This window comes from Perognathus longimembris, chromosome 6, assembly GCF_023159225.1.
Source record: "Perognathus longimembris pacificus isolate PPM17 chromosome 6, ASM2315922v1, whole genome shotgun sequence".
NCBI lineage: Eukaryota > Metazoa > Chordata > Mammalia > Rodentia > Heteromyidae > Perognathus > Perognathus longimembris.
Genome location: NC_063166.1, coordinates 75661602 through 75677748, shown reverse-complemented (window position 1 = coordinate 75677748; position 16147 = coordinate 75661602). Strand labels below are relative to the sequence as shown.

Below are 16147 nucleotides of genomic sequence, written 5' to 3'. Positions count from 1 at the left end.
AGTACGTTTTTGTTTGCTTTGCTTCTCGTGGTGCTAAGGATTGAACCCAGGGCTTCATACCCAGAGCCTTACCTAGGCTAGGCAAGTGCTTTGCCATTGAGCCACACCTCAAACTCATAGGTAGACCTTCTGTCAGGGAAATCCTCTGCCGGCCAATTCCTGCCGGAGAGAGAGAGGCCCCAAGGACCCCCAAGGACCCTTTCCTGTCCCCCCCCCCCCCCCCGCCCATTGCGGAAGGCCCAAGTCCCATGGTCAGCCAGGGCCAGCCTCGCTGGGGAGAGGAGCAGAGTACTGTGGGTGACGGTTAGCTCGGTGGCCCTCAGGTGGCAGAGATGCCGGGGCCCCTCCCCGCCCCTGGGGGAAGAGGCTGGCTTGGAGCCAGTGACAGCTGTTGCAGAAGTGGCAGGCAGGGAAGCACGGGAGCCGATGGGTGTCAATGCAAACATAGGCGCCAGGGGCCTGAGTTCCAGCTCCAGCCAACTCTGGTACTTGCTAGCTGTGAGCCGTGGGCCAGGGGTTTTCTGAGCCGGGTGTCTTATGGAAGAACGTGGTTTGTTTTAGCTCCCTGCTGCCGCCACAGTGAACACCTCTGGTTCGGTGGCTTCAAGCAGCCCCAGTTCCTTCTCTTACGGAGTCAGGCAGGCTTTGTCCTTAGGCTCAAGTCAAGGCGTCAGCAGTGCCCGCTCCCGCTGGCAGGGGGGCAGAGCTTGGGCCTTGCGTTTTGGCTTCTAGTAGCCACTCTGAGCTTTGGCTCATCACTCGACCTCCATCTCCAGGGCACATCCATCCTCCATCAGCTCCTCTGCTGTCAGGCCTCCCTGCCTCCCTCTCCTGACACTTGCCTTTATCGCCAGGGACTGCCTGTGTCATTCAGGACAGTGTTCTTCTCTCCCGGGATTTATTTTTATCTCATCTGCCAAACCCTTTGCCATAGAAGGTAACATTTGTAGGTTCCCAGAATCCACTGACCTCATAGGTCACATGGCTGGTGTGTGGTCAACAGCCAACAGGGCTCTCCATGCCTTTGCTTCCTGTGTAGACTGAGAGGATTCCACCCCCCCCCCCCCCCGAACCCGTCAGAGGCTTCTCTGCAGGCCGGGGGCTCTTCCTTAAGGGACAAGCATCACCATGAAATGTGATCTGGAGGGAGCCATCTTCTTGAAGAGAGCTTGGGCTGGGTTTTCTAGGTGAGCGAGGCTCTGTGTAGGGTTCCAAACTCAGAAGCCACATACCTAATGCCACCCTACCCCAGTGGGGACCAATCCACTCCCAGATGCTCTCTCCTCTCCAGGCCTTGTTCCAGAAGCCTTCTGCCTGTGAATTTCTTCTCTAATCTCAGCAGGCTGAAGAGGTAGGGCTTTTGATATCTCCATTTTCCAGATGAGAAAATTGAAGCACAGAAAATTGAAGTTCCCTGGTCATAGGACTGTGCCCCCACCGCCTCAAAATACCAAAATGTCAGCAACAACTTGTGTTCTTTAAAAAAATGCTTGTTTCTCAACTTTCTTTTTTTACAAGGAAGTGATATCATTTGTATACACATTATTGTTATTATTATCATTATTAATTTTGTGCTGGTACTGGGGCTTGAATTCAGGGCATGGGCCCTCTCCTTTAGCTTTTGTGCTCAGGGCTGGTATTCTACCACTTGGGCCACACCTCCCTTTCTGGCTTTTTGTTGGTTAATTGGAGATAAGAGTATCATGGACTTTTCTGCCCAGGTTGGGAAGAAAACCTCAAACTAAATATTTTCTAACAGAATATAGAAACAAAATACATTTATGTACATTTTACTTGTATGTGTATTGTAAAATCCCAACAGTAAAACACCACTGTGACCACGTGACCCATCAGGTAGCTTTGTTGCCCTGCTCTCGGCACTGCTCGCCTTGTCTTCATGTCTCTCCTACCAGACTCCTCATCTTCCCCAAATGGGGCCATGTACACCTTTCACTTCAATAGTCATGATTAGCATCTGTTTCTCAGTTTCCTCATCTGTCCAATGGTGGCAGTATCTACCTTGCAAGGGGGATGTGAACCTTTAAGCAGATACTTCCTCCCTTCCTTCCCTCCCTCCCTCCCTCCCTTCCTCCCTCCCTCCCTCCCTCCCTCCCTCCCTTCCTCCCTCCCTCCTTCCCTCCCTCCCTCCCTCCCTCCCTTCTTCCCTCCCTCCCTTCTCCTCTCCCCTCTCCTCTCCTCTCCTCTCCTCTTTCCTCTTCTGTCCTCAACTCTCCTCTCTTCTCTTCTTATTAGAAGCAATGCTCATAGACCTAAGCAAGAGAACTAAAACTACAAAGCTCATAGAAGAAAATATAGACGAAATCTTTGTGACCTTGGTTCAGAAAAAATATGACCCCAAAAGCTCATGTGCCAAAAGCCCACATGCCAAGAAAAAAAGTTATATTGGCTACTTTATTAAAACTTGAACCTTCTGTGCTTCAAAGGGCACCGTGAAGAAAATGAAAAGTCAATCCATAGAATTAGAAGAATGCTTATGTATGTTAGGGAACTTGTATCTATACTACATAAAGAATGTTTACAACTCAATAATTTGGTCCTTTTTTTTAACCAAAAAAAGTGTACAAAGGATCTGAGTAGACTTTACTGGCAGATGTACAAATGGCCATTAAACACATAGCATTTTCACAATCCTTATTCATCGGGGAAGTATAGCTTCAAACCACAGTGAAACTCCACTTCGCTGTTCACAAATGAGGCAATGAGGGGCAAGAGTGAGGATGTGGGGAGCCTGGAACCCTCAAGATTCCTGGCTGCATTCAGGAAGGAAGGTACGGCCTCTTTGGAAAAGAGTCTGGTATCGAGCTACCATAGGACCTGGCAATTTTCTTCCTGGAAATGGACCAGACCCACCTAGGAGACACGCGTCCACTCAAAAACTCATACCTGTAGCATCGTGATTCATAGCAACTTAAAGTGGAAACAGCTCCCACTTCAATTAACTGCGAACAGGTGAACAAATAGAGATCATCCCCATGATGGAATATTATTGGTAATAGTAACGGACAGTACATGCTACAATAGGAGAGAACTCTAAAATGATGTTTACATAGCACACCCCCCTTGGTTGGCTGTTGACCGAATTTTGCAAGGGAATACTGCTAAGCATTGTTAGAATAATAACAAAAAGAATGATTAATAATAATGCAAGCGATTTGTTAAGTGCTCCGGTTGTGCCAAATATTCTTGCACATCCTTTCACACTCCCAGTCATTTGATGAGGCCAATATTACTACTCCCTTCATTTCAGTGATGAAGAAACGGAGGTAGGAGCACAGACATCAGATGCTCAGAACTTAATTTGCCTTCTCAATCCCTCTGGTGAGGGCTTCCTGCTGGGGGGTTGGTTCATCACTGCCTCATGGTGGGTAGCACCCAGCATAGGCCGGGGCCCAGCCAACATTTGTCAAATGGGAACGATGGATCCTCAAGTGGAGGGAGGAAGAGCCTGACCGCCAGGGCTCCTGGTCTGTACCCACGCCTTCATCCTCAGCAGAGGCCCTGTGCATCCTCCTGCGTGCTCTCTGGGCCTGGGGCTGCACACACACTGTGGTCTTCCTCTTGATTAGCTTGGCTGTGACTGTTCTAGAGAGACAGTCCTGACCAGCCTGAGCAAGGCCGAGGGGCTATTTTGGGAGAGAGCAGGATAATGGCATGTGAAACATCCCGTGGGTGGGGGCCCGAGCCAGGACTGACTTTCTACTCCTGTCCTCCAGCCCTTCCTTTGGCTTTTTTTTTTTTTCCAGGCCTGGGGCTTGGACTCAGGGCCTGAGCACTGTCCCTGGCTTCTTTTTGCTCAAGGCTAGCACTCTACCACTTAAGCCACAGCGCCACTTCTGGCCTTTTCTGTTTATGTGGTACTGAGGAATTGAACCCAGGGCTTCATGTATATGAGGCAAGCACTCTACCACTAGGCCATATCCCCAGCCCCCCTTTGGCTTCTTGATCTATGGAGTTACTTTTTTTTTAATTTTATTTTAAAGTGAGCAGTTAGTAAGCCAGGTGCCCATGGCTCACACCTATAATGCTAGCTACTCAAGAGGCCGAGATCTGAGGATCATGGTTTGAGACCAGCCCAGGCAGGAAAGTCCAGTGAAACTATCTCCAATTACCACTAAAAAGCCTGATGTAGAGTCATGGCTTAAGTGGTAGAGTGCCAATCTTGTGTGAAAGAGCTACAGGACAGTGCCCAAGCCCTGGGTTCAAGCCCCAATACTGGCACACACACAAAAAGAATGAACAGTTAATAACATTTAGTACTTTGAGGAGTCTGTACAAATCTGCGCATCTTACTTAACTAGCACTTATATGGCCTTTCCTGTGGTCAGCCACATTTCTGAAAATCACACACGTGTTCGCTGTGTACTCTCTGTGCCATCTCTCTGTAGGAACTGTGCTTATCCCCATTGCTCAGATTTGCCAAGAATTAGAAAAACCAGAGTCAAGGGCTGACTCAGGCAGCTTGGCCAGAATTGTTCCATTAGCCCCACCTCCGTACCCTTGCTCTGAACCCCTGTCCATCCACTAATTTCCAGAAATGTGGTCTACTGGGCCTGGCAGGAAGGCTGTAAGCTTCCCAGGCCCATTCATCCCCCTCTGGGGTCCCTAGCAGCAGATGCCCTGGCCCAGGAAGGAGGCCCCGAGGGCCTGGGCAGCTGGGTGACAGAGTGTGGTCAGGGAGGATTAATCAGCAGACTGTGGACCCATCGGGAAGGCCTGTGAGTTCCGCCTGAGGCAGACATCCAGGACAGTACGGGGTGGTTTGCTAGGGACTCCCAGACAGAAACTTCCTCTGGCTATGTGCCGTCTTGAGGCTTAAACTAGGGGCCTACATGCTGTCCCTGAGCTTTGTTTGTTTTGTTGTTGTTCAAGGCTAGCACTTTACAACTTGAGCCACAGCTCTACTTTCAGCTTTTTAGGGGTTAATTAGAGATGCGAGTCTTACTTTTGTGCCTAGGCTGAGTTTGAACAGCAGTTCTCATATCTCGGCATCCTGAGTAGCTAGGATAGCAGGCGTAAATCACTGGTGCCTGGCTAATGGTATTAACCTTAATAATGGAAGAAACATTTCCTGAGTGAAGGTATTAAAAGAGAGGGCAGCAGACTTTTTCTGTGAAGGATCAGATGAGAAATATTTTTGGCCTTGCTCACCCCGTGGTCTCTATAGCAACTGCCTAACTCCAGACAGTACATAAACAAATGCCAGTGGCTGGGTTCTAATAAAACTTTATATGGACACTGATATCTGAGTTTCATGCAACTTTCGTGTGTCACAGGAGATTATTCTTTTCTAGTCATGTGAACGCACAGGAGGCACTCTTAGCCCTGAGGCGGTGCAGAAGCAGGCAGACGCTACATGTACCCATTCACCCTGCACTAGGATGGAAGCTGTAACTAGAATGTGGGGGTGTTCTGCTTGGCACCGAGCCCACAGAGCCAGAAAGGTTCCTAGCATGCTAGACAATTCCTAAGTCGAACTGAGTGAAGGAAGCATGCGTAGACTGGGTCTTGAGCAGATACCTTTAAGGCTGAGAGCATGGAGAGGGGACAGCCGAGCTAAGGCCTAGAGATACAGTGAGTTCCACTTTGGCCCTGTGAAGCCATCAGTGACTGGCAGAGAGAACTGGGATGTTAGGCTGGTTACAAGCAAGCAGCTAAGGGCCTCCAGGCGAGGAAAGGAGGCCCAGGTGGTGGTAGTAGTGGTGGTGGTAGTGGTGGTGGTAGTAGTGGTGGTGGTAGTGGTGATGGTGGTATTGGTGGTGGTGGTGGTAATGGTGGTGATGGTGATGGTGGTGGTGGTGGTAGTGGTGATGGTAGTAGTGGTGGTGGTGGTGGTGATGGTGGTAGTGGTGGTGGTGGTGGTGATGGTGGTAGTGGTGGTGGTGGTGGTAATGGTGGTGGTGGTGGTGGTTTTGGTGGTAGTGGTGGTGGTGGTGGTCATGGTGGTAGTGGTGGTGATGGTGGTGATGGTGGTGGTGGTGGTAGGTACTCCCTGAAGTGGTTCTGTTGGTTGAATGCCCTGCCACATCTCAGAATCACCAGCCTTATTTTTAACACTGCTGACGAAAGACAATCCAAAGGCCATCAAGCAGAGTGGCCTTCCCTGGCCCCTCCCCTTGCCCCAGTTACTGCTCTCCTCTCCCCGCCCCCCTGCTCCACACTTAGAGGCCTGGCCTGACCGTGCAGGTGTGACCTAAGAAGGAACTGCCTACGGCTCCTAGCAGGGCGTAGGCTCTTGAAGGGAGCTTGGTGCTTAAGGAAAACCATTCGAGGCTTCAGGGACAGTGGTGGTGGGGAGCAGGGGGCTTTGTGCAGGCTGGAAACAGCCAAGAAGAAACAGGGTCTTCTCTCTGTCTCCTCTCCTCAAACTGCAGCTCACGGCGGAGAGTCTGGAGTGCTGAGGAAGCACCGGCTCAGGGCTCGCCCTCCCATTCGGACTCACTAGGCTAGGGCAGGTGGAACCTGAGAATCTGCATTTGTGGTAGCTCGGGGTGGGGGCTGGGCACAAGGAGTGGCATTGGATTGAAAGCAATTCTTCTGCCCTTTACCCAGGGGCTCCTGGTCTAGACTCCCTTGGGAGGCAGGCTGCAGGCTGTGGGGGATGGGCAGATGGGGACAGAGGAGCTGGGACAACACCAGGATTCCTGGCATGAAGGCTGGGACCCCAACAGCCCCTTGAGGTCAGGGATGTGGACAAAGGCTGTGGAGGGGAGCCGAGCCTTGGGCTTCCTCACGCCTGGGGCTCACCCCCATCTCTTATCCTTGTGCTGGCTGTCGGTCCAGGCAGGGTCCCCTAGCTATTCCAGCCATCCAAGCCGGGCAGCTTAGCTCCCCAAGGCGTCAGAAAAGCAGCTTCCTAGCTGCTCACATGACCATAAAAGGCCATCTTCTCCGCGGGAGGCCTGGCCAGGGCTCCCCCTCCTCCCAGCACCTGGGGTTTCAGGTTCTGGGGAAGTGGCTCTGTGTCCATGCCCACCCCGTGCAAGCCCCACGGAGCCCCAGGACCCACGCCTTCCTCCTCTCCCCCCCCCCCCCACCATCCCATCATCTTCATCTGCCCTTCTCCTCACAAGCTGCCTCTCTTTCCCCAGCAACTTCACTTTACACACGAGGAAACGGAGGCACAAGGAGGAGAAAGCCATACACCCAAGGTTCTAAAAGCCCAGCAGGGCAGGGGGCGGCCGTGGGTGGTGAAGGAGGGGGGGACACGAGGACGGGGTGCAACCCAGCCTGCATGTAAAATATTCTTCATGGTTTGCTCATGGATGGTGGGGGGGGGGGGGTTTGCATTCATTCTGACCTCTTGAAAACATTTTTCTTAGCATGAATGAATTGTACAAGGGGGTTTCATTCTGACAGGTTTGTGGGTGCACACCATGTACCTAGAACAGACTCATCCCCTCCATCGCTCTCCTTCCTCTACCTCCTCATCTGCTTAGCTCAACAAGCTTCGTGGATCCATTTCACACACAGTCACTCCTTCCATCTTCTCCTTCCCCTCCCACGACTCCAACCCAAGCAGGAGTTTTGCACTGGGTGCTGCTGGCTCACACCTGTAATCCTAGTGATGCAGGAGGCTGAGATCTGAGGATTGCAGTTCAAAACCGGCCCAGGAAGGAAAGTCCATGAGACTCTTAGCTCTAATAAACTACTCAGAAAAAGCCAGAGGCAGCTTTGTGGCTCAAGTGGTAGAGTGCTAGCCTTGAGCAGAAAGAAGCTCAGAGACAGTGCCCGGAGCCCTGAGTTCAAGGCTGCACACGCACGCACGCGCACACGAAAATACTGTATTAAAATATGATTTTTCTCAATTGCTCAGATTTTTAGCATTGGTGTGACTCGCTCACCACACCCAGACCCCTTGCTGCAGAGCCACACTGGGAGTGAGGGTGGCCCTTACCCCTCCCCTGTGCTACCTACCGCCTGGCACATGCGCGGTGGCATGTCTGGGGGGGGGGGCACTTGCGGGTGGGCCTTCTCCAGAGCATTCTTTCCTGCAGTAATTCGTGATGAGCCGGGGCAGCCCAGTGGAGAGGATGGGGCTTGGGAGGTTTAAAATCCGACTCCCCTCTTCCTCGCTCTCTGGAAGTCCAGCCTGTGGGAAGGGCACACACAGCTCTAATCCCAGAATGCCTTGGCTTCAATCCTGGAACCATGGCGTCTTCTCCTTGCAAGCTGAGCCCTCAGCTCCTAGCCATGTATGGCATGGTCGAACACTGCTCAATTGAACACAGTTCGGGTTCGGGTCCAAAATCTCAACTCCTTGGGGCTAAAGGTGTGTGGCCCAAGCGGTGGAGTACCTGCCTAGCAAGTGTAAGAACCTGAGTTCAAAACCCCAGCGTCATCCTCTCCCCCAACACAATCCTAAATCTTGGATTTCAGGACCCTGTGACCTTCGGCAAGTTACCTGTGTATGCCTCAGTTTCCTTCAGTGTAAACTAGGGAAAATAACAGCAGTAGCTTCCTAGAGCATTGGGATGGCTCCCTGGGGCGATCTTCATGACTCCTTTAGAACCGTGCCTGGCCTGTTCGTAAGCAGAGCTGCTGCTGTTGCTGAGGTGGTGGCGGTCTGCACTTCTGTTAGTCTAGCCTGGCAAGATGGCGGCCAAGACCAACATCTCCTATCTGAAGTGCTTAGCGTAATGAATGTCTAAAGTTTGTTCTCCCCACATTCCAGCGCGGGGCCGTGGGAAGGGGTGTGCGTCCTCACCCTATGTGGTCATTTAGGGCTTTCCTTCACAGCTCTTGATTAGAGCCCACAGCGTGTTCTGTGGATAGAATTCAGGGCGTCCATGCCCTTGTGTGGTGTGTCATGAAGAGTCCTCACCAACGGGGCTTGAGAAAGGGATCCTTGAACATGTGATATGCTGGGGAAAGACTCTCCGGAGAGGGAAACAGAGGCCAAGAGAGATCAGGTCCCAGAAGGTGCTGCGCCAGGGCGAGGCCTCCGCTGGAGTCCTCCTTCAGCGGCCGTGCAGGGGCTCTGGAGCAGCCGACGTCCCCTGGTGACAGTGGGGTGCTCCAGGGGGAATAGAGGGCTGGCCGGGGCTGCCGGGCGGCTGACCGGGGAGTGGCACTGTCACATCTGGACCCGTGTGACTTGTTGGTTGCAGTTCTCCGGGGCAGCACCGAGCCCTGGCTAGCAGCACTCATGTGGCTGGGAGCTGGCGGCGACATTTGCCCAGTGAAGGGGCCTGGCAGGGTACCAAGTGTCCAGACAGAAAATCGGTCTGTATATTTATTTGACTAATTTCGAAGCAAAACTTGGCGTTGCCTTTGAAAAATGGCTGTAAACAGCAGATCACATCACACCAGCAGTATCTGTGACTTTCTCACTAGTAGAAATCACATGTTTTGTGTCACAGAACTGTTGTGTGTGATACATATGCTTGAGACTCAGTAGTTTGTTTAGTGTGTTAAAGGATATGCATTTTTATAGTGCAGATTTGTCTTCAAATATTTATTAACAGGGTGTCAATACAACTGCAGCCTAGTGTGCTTTAGGACTTTTAAAATTTTTATTGCCAGTACTGGGACTTGAACTCAAGGCCCGGGCACTGATCCTAAGCTTTTTTGCTCAAGGCTGATGCTCTACCACTTGAGCCAAACTGCCACTTCCAACTTTTTGGTGGTTAACTGCAGGCAAGAGGCTCGTGGGCTTTCTTGCCCAGACTGGCTTTGGACCACCATCCTCAGATCTCAGCTTCCTGAGTAGCTAGGATTATAGGCACAGGCCAGGGGCACCCAGCAGGTCTGCGCATTTAAAAACATTCTTCTGAGAAGGAGTCAACAGGCTTCCCAGGCCACATGACAGGTTAAGCACTCTATTCTAGGACCTTGGTCTTTTCTTTATTCATCCGAAATGAGAATTTGTTTCTCAGACTAGACCTACAATTAGTATTCCTCAGGTCTTCCCATAGTGCATTGGCCAGAACACAGTCACCTGACCACACCTAACTGCAAGTGAGGCTGGGAAATGTAGTCCATCTGTGCGGCTATAAAGTAGAGGAAATGGCATGGAGAATGACAAGTGTGGGCCACAGGGCCCGATACCCATCAACAGCCTGGGTGAGACAATGACATCTCCAGGGTGTCTCTCTTTGGGTTGCGGGAGGAGAAGTGGAGAAGCAGAGAACTGGTTTGCTGGCGGATCCCAAGTCTTCTGCCATGTTGTCTCTTTAGGACAAGCCATGCCAAGGCCAAAGCTGAGGCTGCAGAACAGGCTGCCCTGGCCGCCAACCAGGAGTCCACCATTGCCCGTACACTGGCCAGGGAGCTGGCTCCGGACTTCTACCAGCCAGGTAGGACTGGTCAGGAGGGGGTGGCCATTCCCTGGGGTGGGGACTAAGTTTGGCTTGCTGAAAGTGAAGACATCTAAACTGACCCATGAATGTTTGAATTTGGGAAGCTGTGGGGTGGCACAAGGATGATAGGGGAAGAGACACATCTCTGCCTTCTTGCGGAGACTCCTGGCTGTGGCTGGGACCTGCCCTGGTGCTCGCTCTCCTCTCTGCTCTGAGCTAGGCTGACAGTTGGAGCTAGTGAGGTTTTGAGAGGCATGGATCTCTGGTGGGTTAAGGGACCAAGGGGCTCCCTACACCTGCTTAATAGTTTGTAGAGGCTAACTGAGCGCTGCCTGTGTGTCAGGCACTGTGCCAGGCTCTGGGGCACACAGTGAGGCCCAGAATCTGGACAAAGAGGATAGTGGAGCACGGGGGTGAAGTAAATTGACTGATCTGTGCCACGGCATAGGTATTGTGGATACTTCTTTGTGCATGGACTAGATCTTGGAAGCCCACAGTAGGTACTCAGTGGTGAAGACAGCTTTCTCACTATGGTGGTTACATTTCACCAGGTGGGACAAGCGCCAGGCTGGGTGCATAGAACAGGGGGTCATGTGAACCAATCCTGAGGGCCAAAGCAGGTCTGTGGGTCTCACACATGGCCCAGGTTGCTGACTTCCTAGCTCAGCAGGCTGAGTGGAGCCCATGAATGCACACACATTGTTAATAAGGACCACGGGCACCCATGCTGCCAGTCCGGGGCCCTACTTTGAGAGCCACTACACCAGGTAGCTTTGGGTGAGGCAGGCAGAGACCAAAAGACAGGGATGCAAGTACAAAGGCACAGAATGTGGGAACCAAGTGGCTCCCAGGTTAAAAACAGGCAATGAGTGGAAAGAAGGAGCCCGCTGGGTGAGGAGGGACTCGGCTGGGTCTCAGACCCTGAGCCTGGCCGAGCTGGGCAAACGAAGGCAAGGTGGGTGTTCTCTGTGCTGGAGGGTTTTAGAGTGAGAGGTGTAGTTACTGTGTTTTCAACACTGATCCGGTACAGCACAGAGACTAAAGTGACCTAAGATGGTAAAGCTAGGCGCACAGCCTTCTACTCAGAAGGATTCATCTCTTCTGGTCCCAGTGCGCCCCCTGCTGGGCTCCAGGAAGAGCAGCAAGCAGCTTGCTTGGATGGTGGTCGCTTTGGCGGTAACATGAGAGCCCTGGACTCAGCATCTTCCACCATGCGCTTCCTATGGCAGGGGGAGAGAGGCCCGCATCACAACTAGGAGTGTTATCTCTGCCCTCTGTCTGCTGTGTGACTTTGGACCTCTCTGGGTCTCATCTCCCCCATTTTGTTGTTCCTCTGTAAAGTGGAGGCTCACAGCCACACCACTCAGATCTCTGAGAGATACGAAAAGGAGCTCCTGGCCAGATGCGAAGGGCTCACACCTGCCATCCTGGATACTCGGGAGGCTGAGATCTGAGGGGCAGGATTCAAAGCCAAGCTGGGCAGGAAAAGTCAGTGAGACTCTCATCTCCAGTGAGCCACCACAAAAAGCTGGAAGTAGAGCTGTGGCTTAAGTGGTAGATCACTAGCCTTGAGAAAGAGAGCAAGGAAAAAAAAAAAAAAGCTCAGGTACCGCACCCGGAGTTGAAGCCCCAGGACCAGCACGCACAGGAAACAAGAAGGAGGTGTCGATTCCCATTAGGAAACTGCTCAGATTGGCTAAGTGGCTGGGGACCCTCCAGTGACTGGGTGGTGGTGGTGGTGGTGGTGATGGAGGTGTGGGGTGGTGGTGGTGATGGAGGTGTGGGTGGTGGTTTTGGTGATGGAGGTGTGGGGTGGTGGTGGTGATGGAGGTGTGGGTGGTGGTTTTGGTGATGGAGGTGTGGGGTGGTGGTGGTGATGGAGGTGTGGGTGGTGGTTTTGGTGATGGTGGTAGTGTGGGGTAGTGTGGTGGTGGTGATGGAGGTGGGGATGGTGGTTTTGGTGATGGTGGTGGTATGGTGTGGGGTGGTGATGGAGGTGGGGGTGGTGGTTTTGGTGATGGTGGTGGTGATGGAGGTGTGGGTGGTGGTTTTGGTGATGGTGGTGTGGGGTGGTGAAGTGTGGTGGTGGTGATGGAGGTGGGGCGGTGGTTTTGGTGATGGAGGTGTGGGTGGTGGTTTTGGTGATGGTGGTGGTGGTGCTGTGGGGTGGTGATGGAGGTGGGGGTGGTTTAGTGATAGTGGTGGTGTGGGGTGGTGATTTTGGTGATGGTGATGGTGGTGGGGGGTGGTGATGGAGGTGGGGGTGGTGGTTTTGGTGATGGTGATGAAGGAGGGGGTGATGGGGGTGATAGAGGTGTGGGTGGTGGTTTTGGTGATGGTGGTGGTGATGGTGGTGGTTTTGGTGATGGTGGTGGTGTGGGGTGGTGATTTTGGTGATGGTGATGGTGCGGGGGGGGGGGGGGTGATGGTCCGTGACGGTGGTGGCGATGGCTGGGTGGTTGTTGGTGGCGGCTGGACGGCAGGGCCCGGCGAGGATCCCACCGCGGCGGTGCCGTCCTCCCCGGCAGGCCCCGAGTACCAGAAGCGCCGGCTGCTGCAGGAGATCCTGGAGAACGCGGAGAGCCTGCTGGAGCCCCCGGAGCGCGGCGTCCCGGAGCGAGCCCGCGAGAGCCCGCAGCTGCACGAGCGCGAGAGCCCGCGCCCCGAGGGCGGCGCCCCGGCCGCGTCCCCGGCCGCGTCCCCGGCCGCGACGCCCCCGCAGCCCAAGCGGCCCCGGCCCGGGGCTCCCGCGGGCGGCCTGCTGAGCCCGGGCGCCTGGAACGGGGAGCCGGGCGCCGCCGCGCCGCCCGAGGGCGCCCCGAGCCCGGGCCGCCGCAGCCCCGCGCGCCCCGCGGAGCACATGGCCATCGAGGCGCTGCGGCCGCCGCCCGCCGCCCCGGCCGAGCCCGAGGTGGCGCTGTACCAGGGCTACCACAGCTACGCCGTGCGCACCGGGCCGCCCGCGCCGCCCCCCGACGACGACGAGCCCGCGGGCGCCGCGCCCCCCGCCCCCGAGCCCGCGCCCGAGCCGCCGCCCGCGCCGCGCACCCCGGAGCCCGCGCCCGAGCCCCCCGCCCGGCTGGAGCCCAAGCCCATCGTGCCCAAGGCCGAGCCCAGGGCCCGCGCCCGCAAGGCCGAGCTCCGGGGCTCCACCAAGGCCTCCGCCAAGAAGAAAGCGCGGAAGGAGGCGACGCTGGCCGCGGAGACCGAAGTGGAGGTGGAGGAGGTGAGGCTGCCGGCCTGGGGGGACCCCGGGGCTTGGCGGCGTGGTTGCCAGGCACCCTTGGGCCTCAGTGTCTGCCCCCCAGAGTGCAGGACCCAGCAGTGAGCTCCCAGGGGTGTCCTTCTAGAAGCGTCGCTGCCCCCCCCCCCCCGCCCGGCTTTCTGCCGGGGTGGGGGACCCAGGCAGCCTCTGTCTGCCGCTGCAGGTCCCCAACACCGTCCTCATCTGCATGGTGATCCTGCTGAACATCGGCCTGGCCATCCTCTTCGTGCACCTGCTCACCTGAGCCGCCGAGCGCGGGGTGAGGGCCGAGGGGCGTGGCGGGACCCCCCCCCCATCTCTGCCTCAGTCTTTCCTCTCTCAGTGCCCACCCACCCTCCCTCTGTTTTCTCCCCAGGGCCGATCTGGGGGGGAGGGGCTGGGCTGGCCCGCACCCCATCTTAGGGTGAGGTACAGACAAGGTAGACACCGTGACCAGAATTCCTACTTCCTGCCCAGCCCCCTCTCCCCTCTTCTTTGATCTTAGTGTTGTTGGGGGGTTCCTGCTGGGCTCCCCCCAGTAGGGAGGTGAGGTCCAGGGGCAATTGCTGAGCGCTGGGGGTCCCCTCTGTGCCCCCGGGCTGCGGGAGCCCTTCCTGCAGGGCTGCTGAGTGGGGAGGGAAGGGTGAGGAGTCAGATGGCAGGGGGGAGGAAGGAGGGAAGAGCGGAGCCTGCACCCATGGAGCCTCAGGCCTGAGCTCTGCACCTGCTTGTGGCTCAGCCTTGGGGTCCCCACCCGTCGCCCCCCTCCCTGGCCCCGTTGCTGTCTCTGGAGCAGCAGGACACGGACGGCCCCAGGACGCACTTGTGGCTTTGTGTTTTCGCAATGCCAGGCAGGTGACCCAGGAGGACGGCATGAGGAGCGCATGCGCCCGGAGCCCAGCGCCGGCTCCCAGCCACGCCTCGCACGTGTGCAGGAGGCCTGCTGTGGGTCTCTGCTGGATGGTGGGGTGCCAGAGGAAGAGAATTTCTGAGAACCTTCCAGAAGCACTGCCCCGGGGGCTGGAGAAGCCCCAAGGAAGAGCCCTGGTCTCCTGAGCCTCCCGATCTCCGTCCCCCTCATCCCTGTCCACTCTCTCGCCTCGCTCCTCGCCACTCCCTCCCCTGGGCTTCTGTGTGTTTTGAGAGAACGTACCCAAGCCGGATATGAACATTAAATTGCTCCCTCTTCCTCCTATCGCACCCCCACTTTTATTGACTCCTTCAGCTGGCCCTGCCCAGCCCACCCCGTGCCTGACCCCCCGATGTACGCAGCGGCGGCGGAAGTGGACCCGCTCGGTGGAGTATGGCAGCGTGCAGTGCTCTGCCTCATCAGTCCTGTGAGCAGCGGGGCCTGGGGCCTTGGGGTCTTTGGGAAGCCACTGAGCCCGAAGAGGGGTGAGGTACAGTTGCAGGGGCCCCAGACCAGGTCCCGGGCAGGAGCTCCGAGCCCGTGTCCTGCAGCATCCTGCGAATCCGGAGCCAACAGCATCCCAGGCCCCAGGGAGCAGGACATGGAAACTCCTGGAAACCCAGGCAGACGTCCCTGGGCAGATTTTCTCAGGCAGGTGCTGGAGATACCCATTTCCCAGGGAAGAGTGGAGCAAGTCCGGGCAGCTGGGTGGGGGTAGCTACCTGTGCAGTCCTGAGCCCCCCTCACTCACTTGGTGGAAGACGACGCTTGCATGCACCTCCCTTAACGAGGTTTGTGCCACGCTGAGCTCCTAGGCCCTCAGGCTTGCTGGAGGTGGCATGGGGGTCGAGGATGGAGGAATAGGACTTCAGACCCCTCCGCGCGCTCAGGAGGAGGTGGCGATGGCAGAGCCGGAGGGAGCTGCTGCTATCTTGTCTTTGTTTCTCTGGGACACTGAGGGCTTGGAATGGAGACTGGGCTCCCCAGCTCCCCCAGGAAAGTGTGAGACCCTAGAGACCCGACCCACCCATGGTGTTTGGGGCCAGCTTCCCCCATTCCCAGTCCACAGGAACTTGCTCCTCCTCCTGATGGGCCTTCATGGCTTGGCTGGAATAGCCAAGCCCTGAGGAGAGGAGAGGAGAGGAACTACGGAGGAACGGAGGCGCGTGGGCACACACTCGCTCTGCCTTTGGTCTCTGCTGGACTCCCAGGAACTAAGAGGGTGCTGGGGTTAGGGGGGAGGGGCTGCACAGCGCTGATAGGCTCTGGGTCTCAGCTCTGAGGTCACTGCTCTGGGGCTTGGGGTCTCATCTGGGGCTTGGGGGGTCTTATCCACTACTGGGGACACACCTGTGGCTATCAGAGCTGCTGGGCCTGGGGTTGGGCTCCGGGTGAGGGTTCAGGTTGCTGAATCTGTGCAATAATAAACCTGTGTTTGCTCACGGGGGGCGGCTGGCAGCGTCTGCTTGTGGGCCCAGGATGGGGGGCTGGCTGGGAAGGTTGGGGGAGGCTGGGTCCTGCTGCCCGTTCTCCAGACAAGGGGAGCTGGGCGTCCCCACAGATCCTAGTGGGAGGATTAGGAAGAATGAGGACTATGTCCCCAGGCCAGAAATATGTCCCCCTGGCCAGAGGCCCGGCTTGGGGTTTCCCACAAACAAGTGCAGCCATTCATCA

General features: G+C 55.8%; 1 protein-coding gene across 1 annotated transcript in view; it reads left to right on the top strand.

Annotated features, from left to right (window-relative positions):
• The window catches only part of Jph2 (junctophilin 2), a 59420-nt gene extending 43502 nt beyond the window's left edge, over positions 1–15918 (top strand). Inside the window, exons 3-6 of the mRNA XM_048349459.1 lie at positions 10198–10316; positions 12848–13545; positions 13748–13843; positions 14415–15918. Of these exons, the coding sequence (XP_048205416.1) occupies positions 10198–10316; positions 12848–13545; positions 13748–13828 (898 nt within the window). The 3' untranslated portion in view covers positions 13829–13843; positions 14415–15918. The remainder of the gene's footprint in view (positions 1–10197; positions 10317–12847; positions 13546–13747; positions 13844–14414) is intronic.
• Positions 15919–16147: the final 229 nt, after the last annotated feature.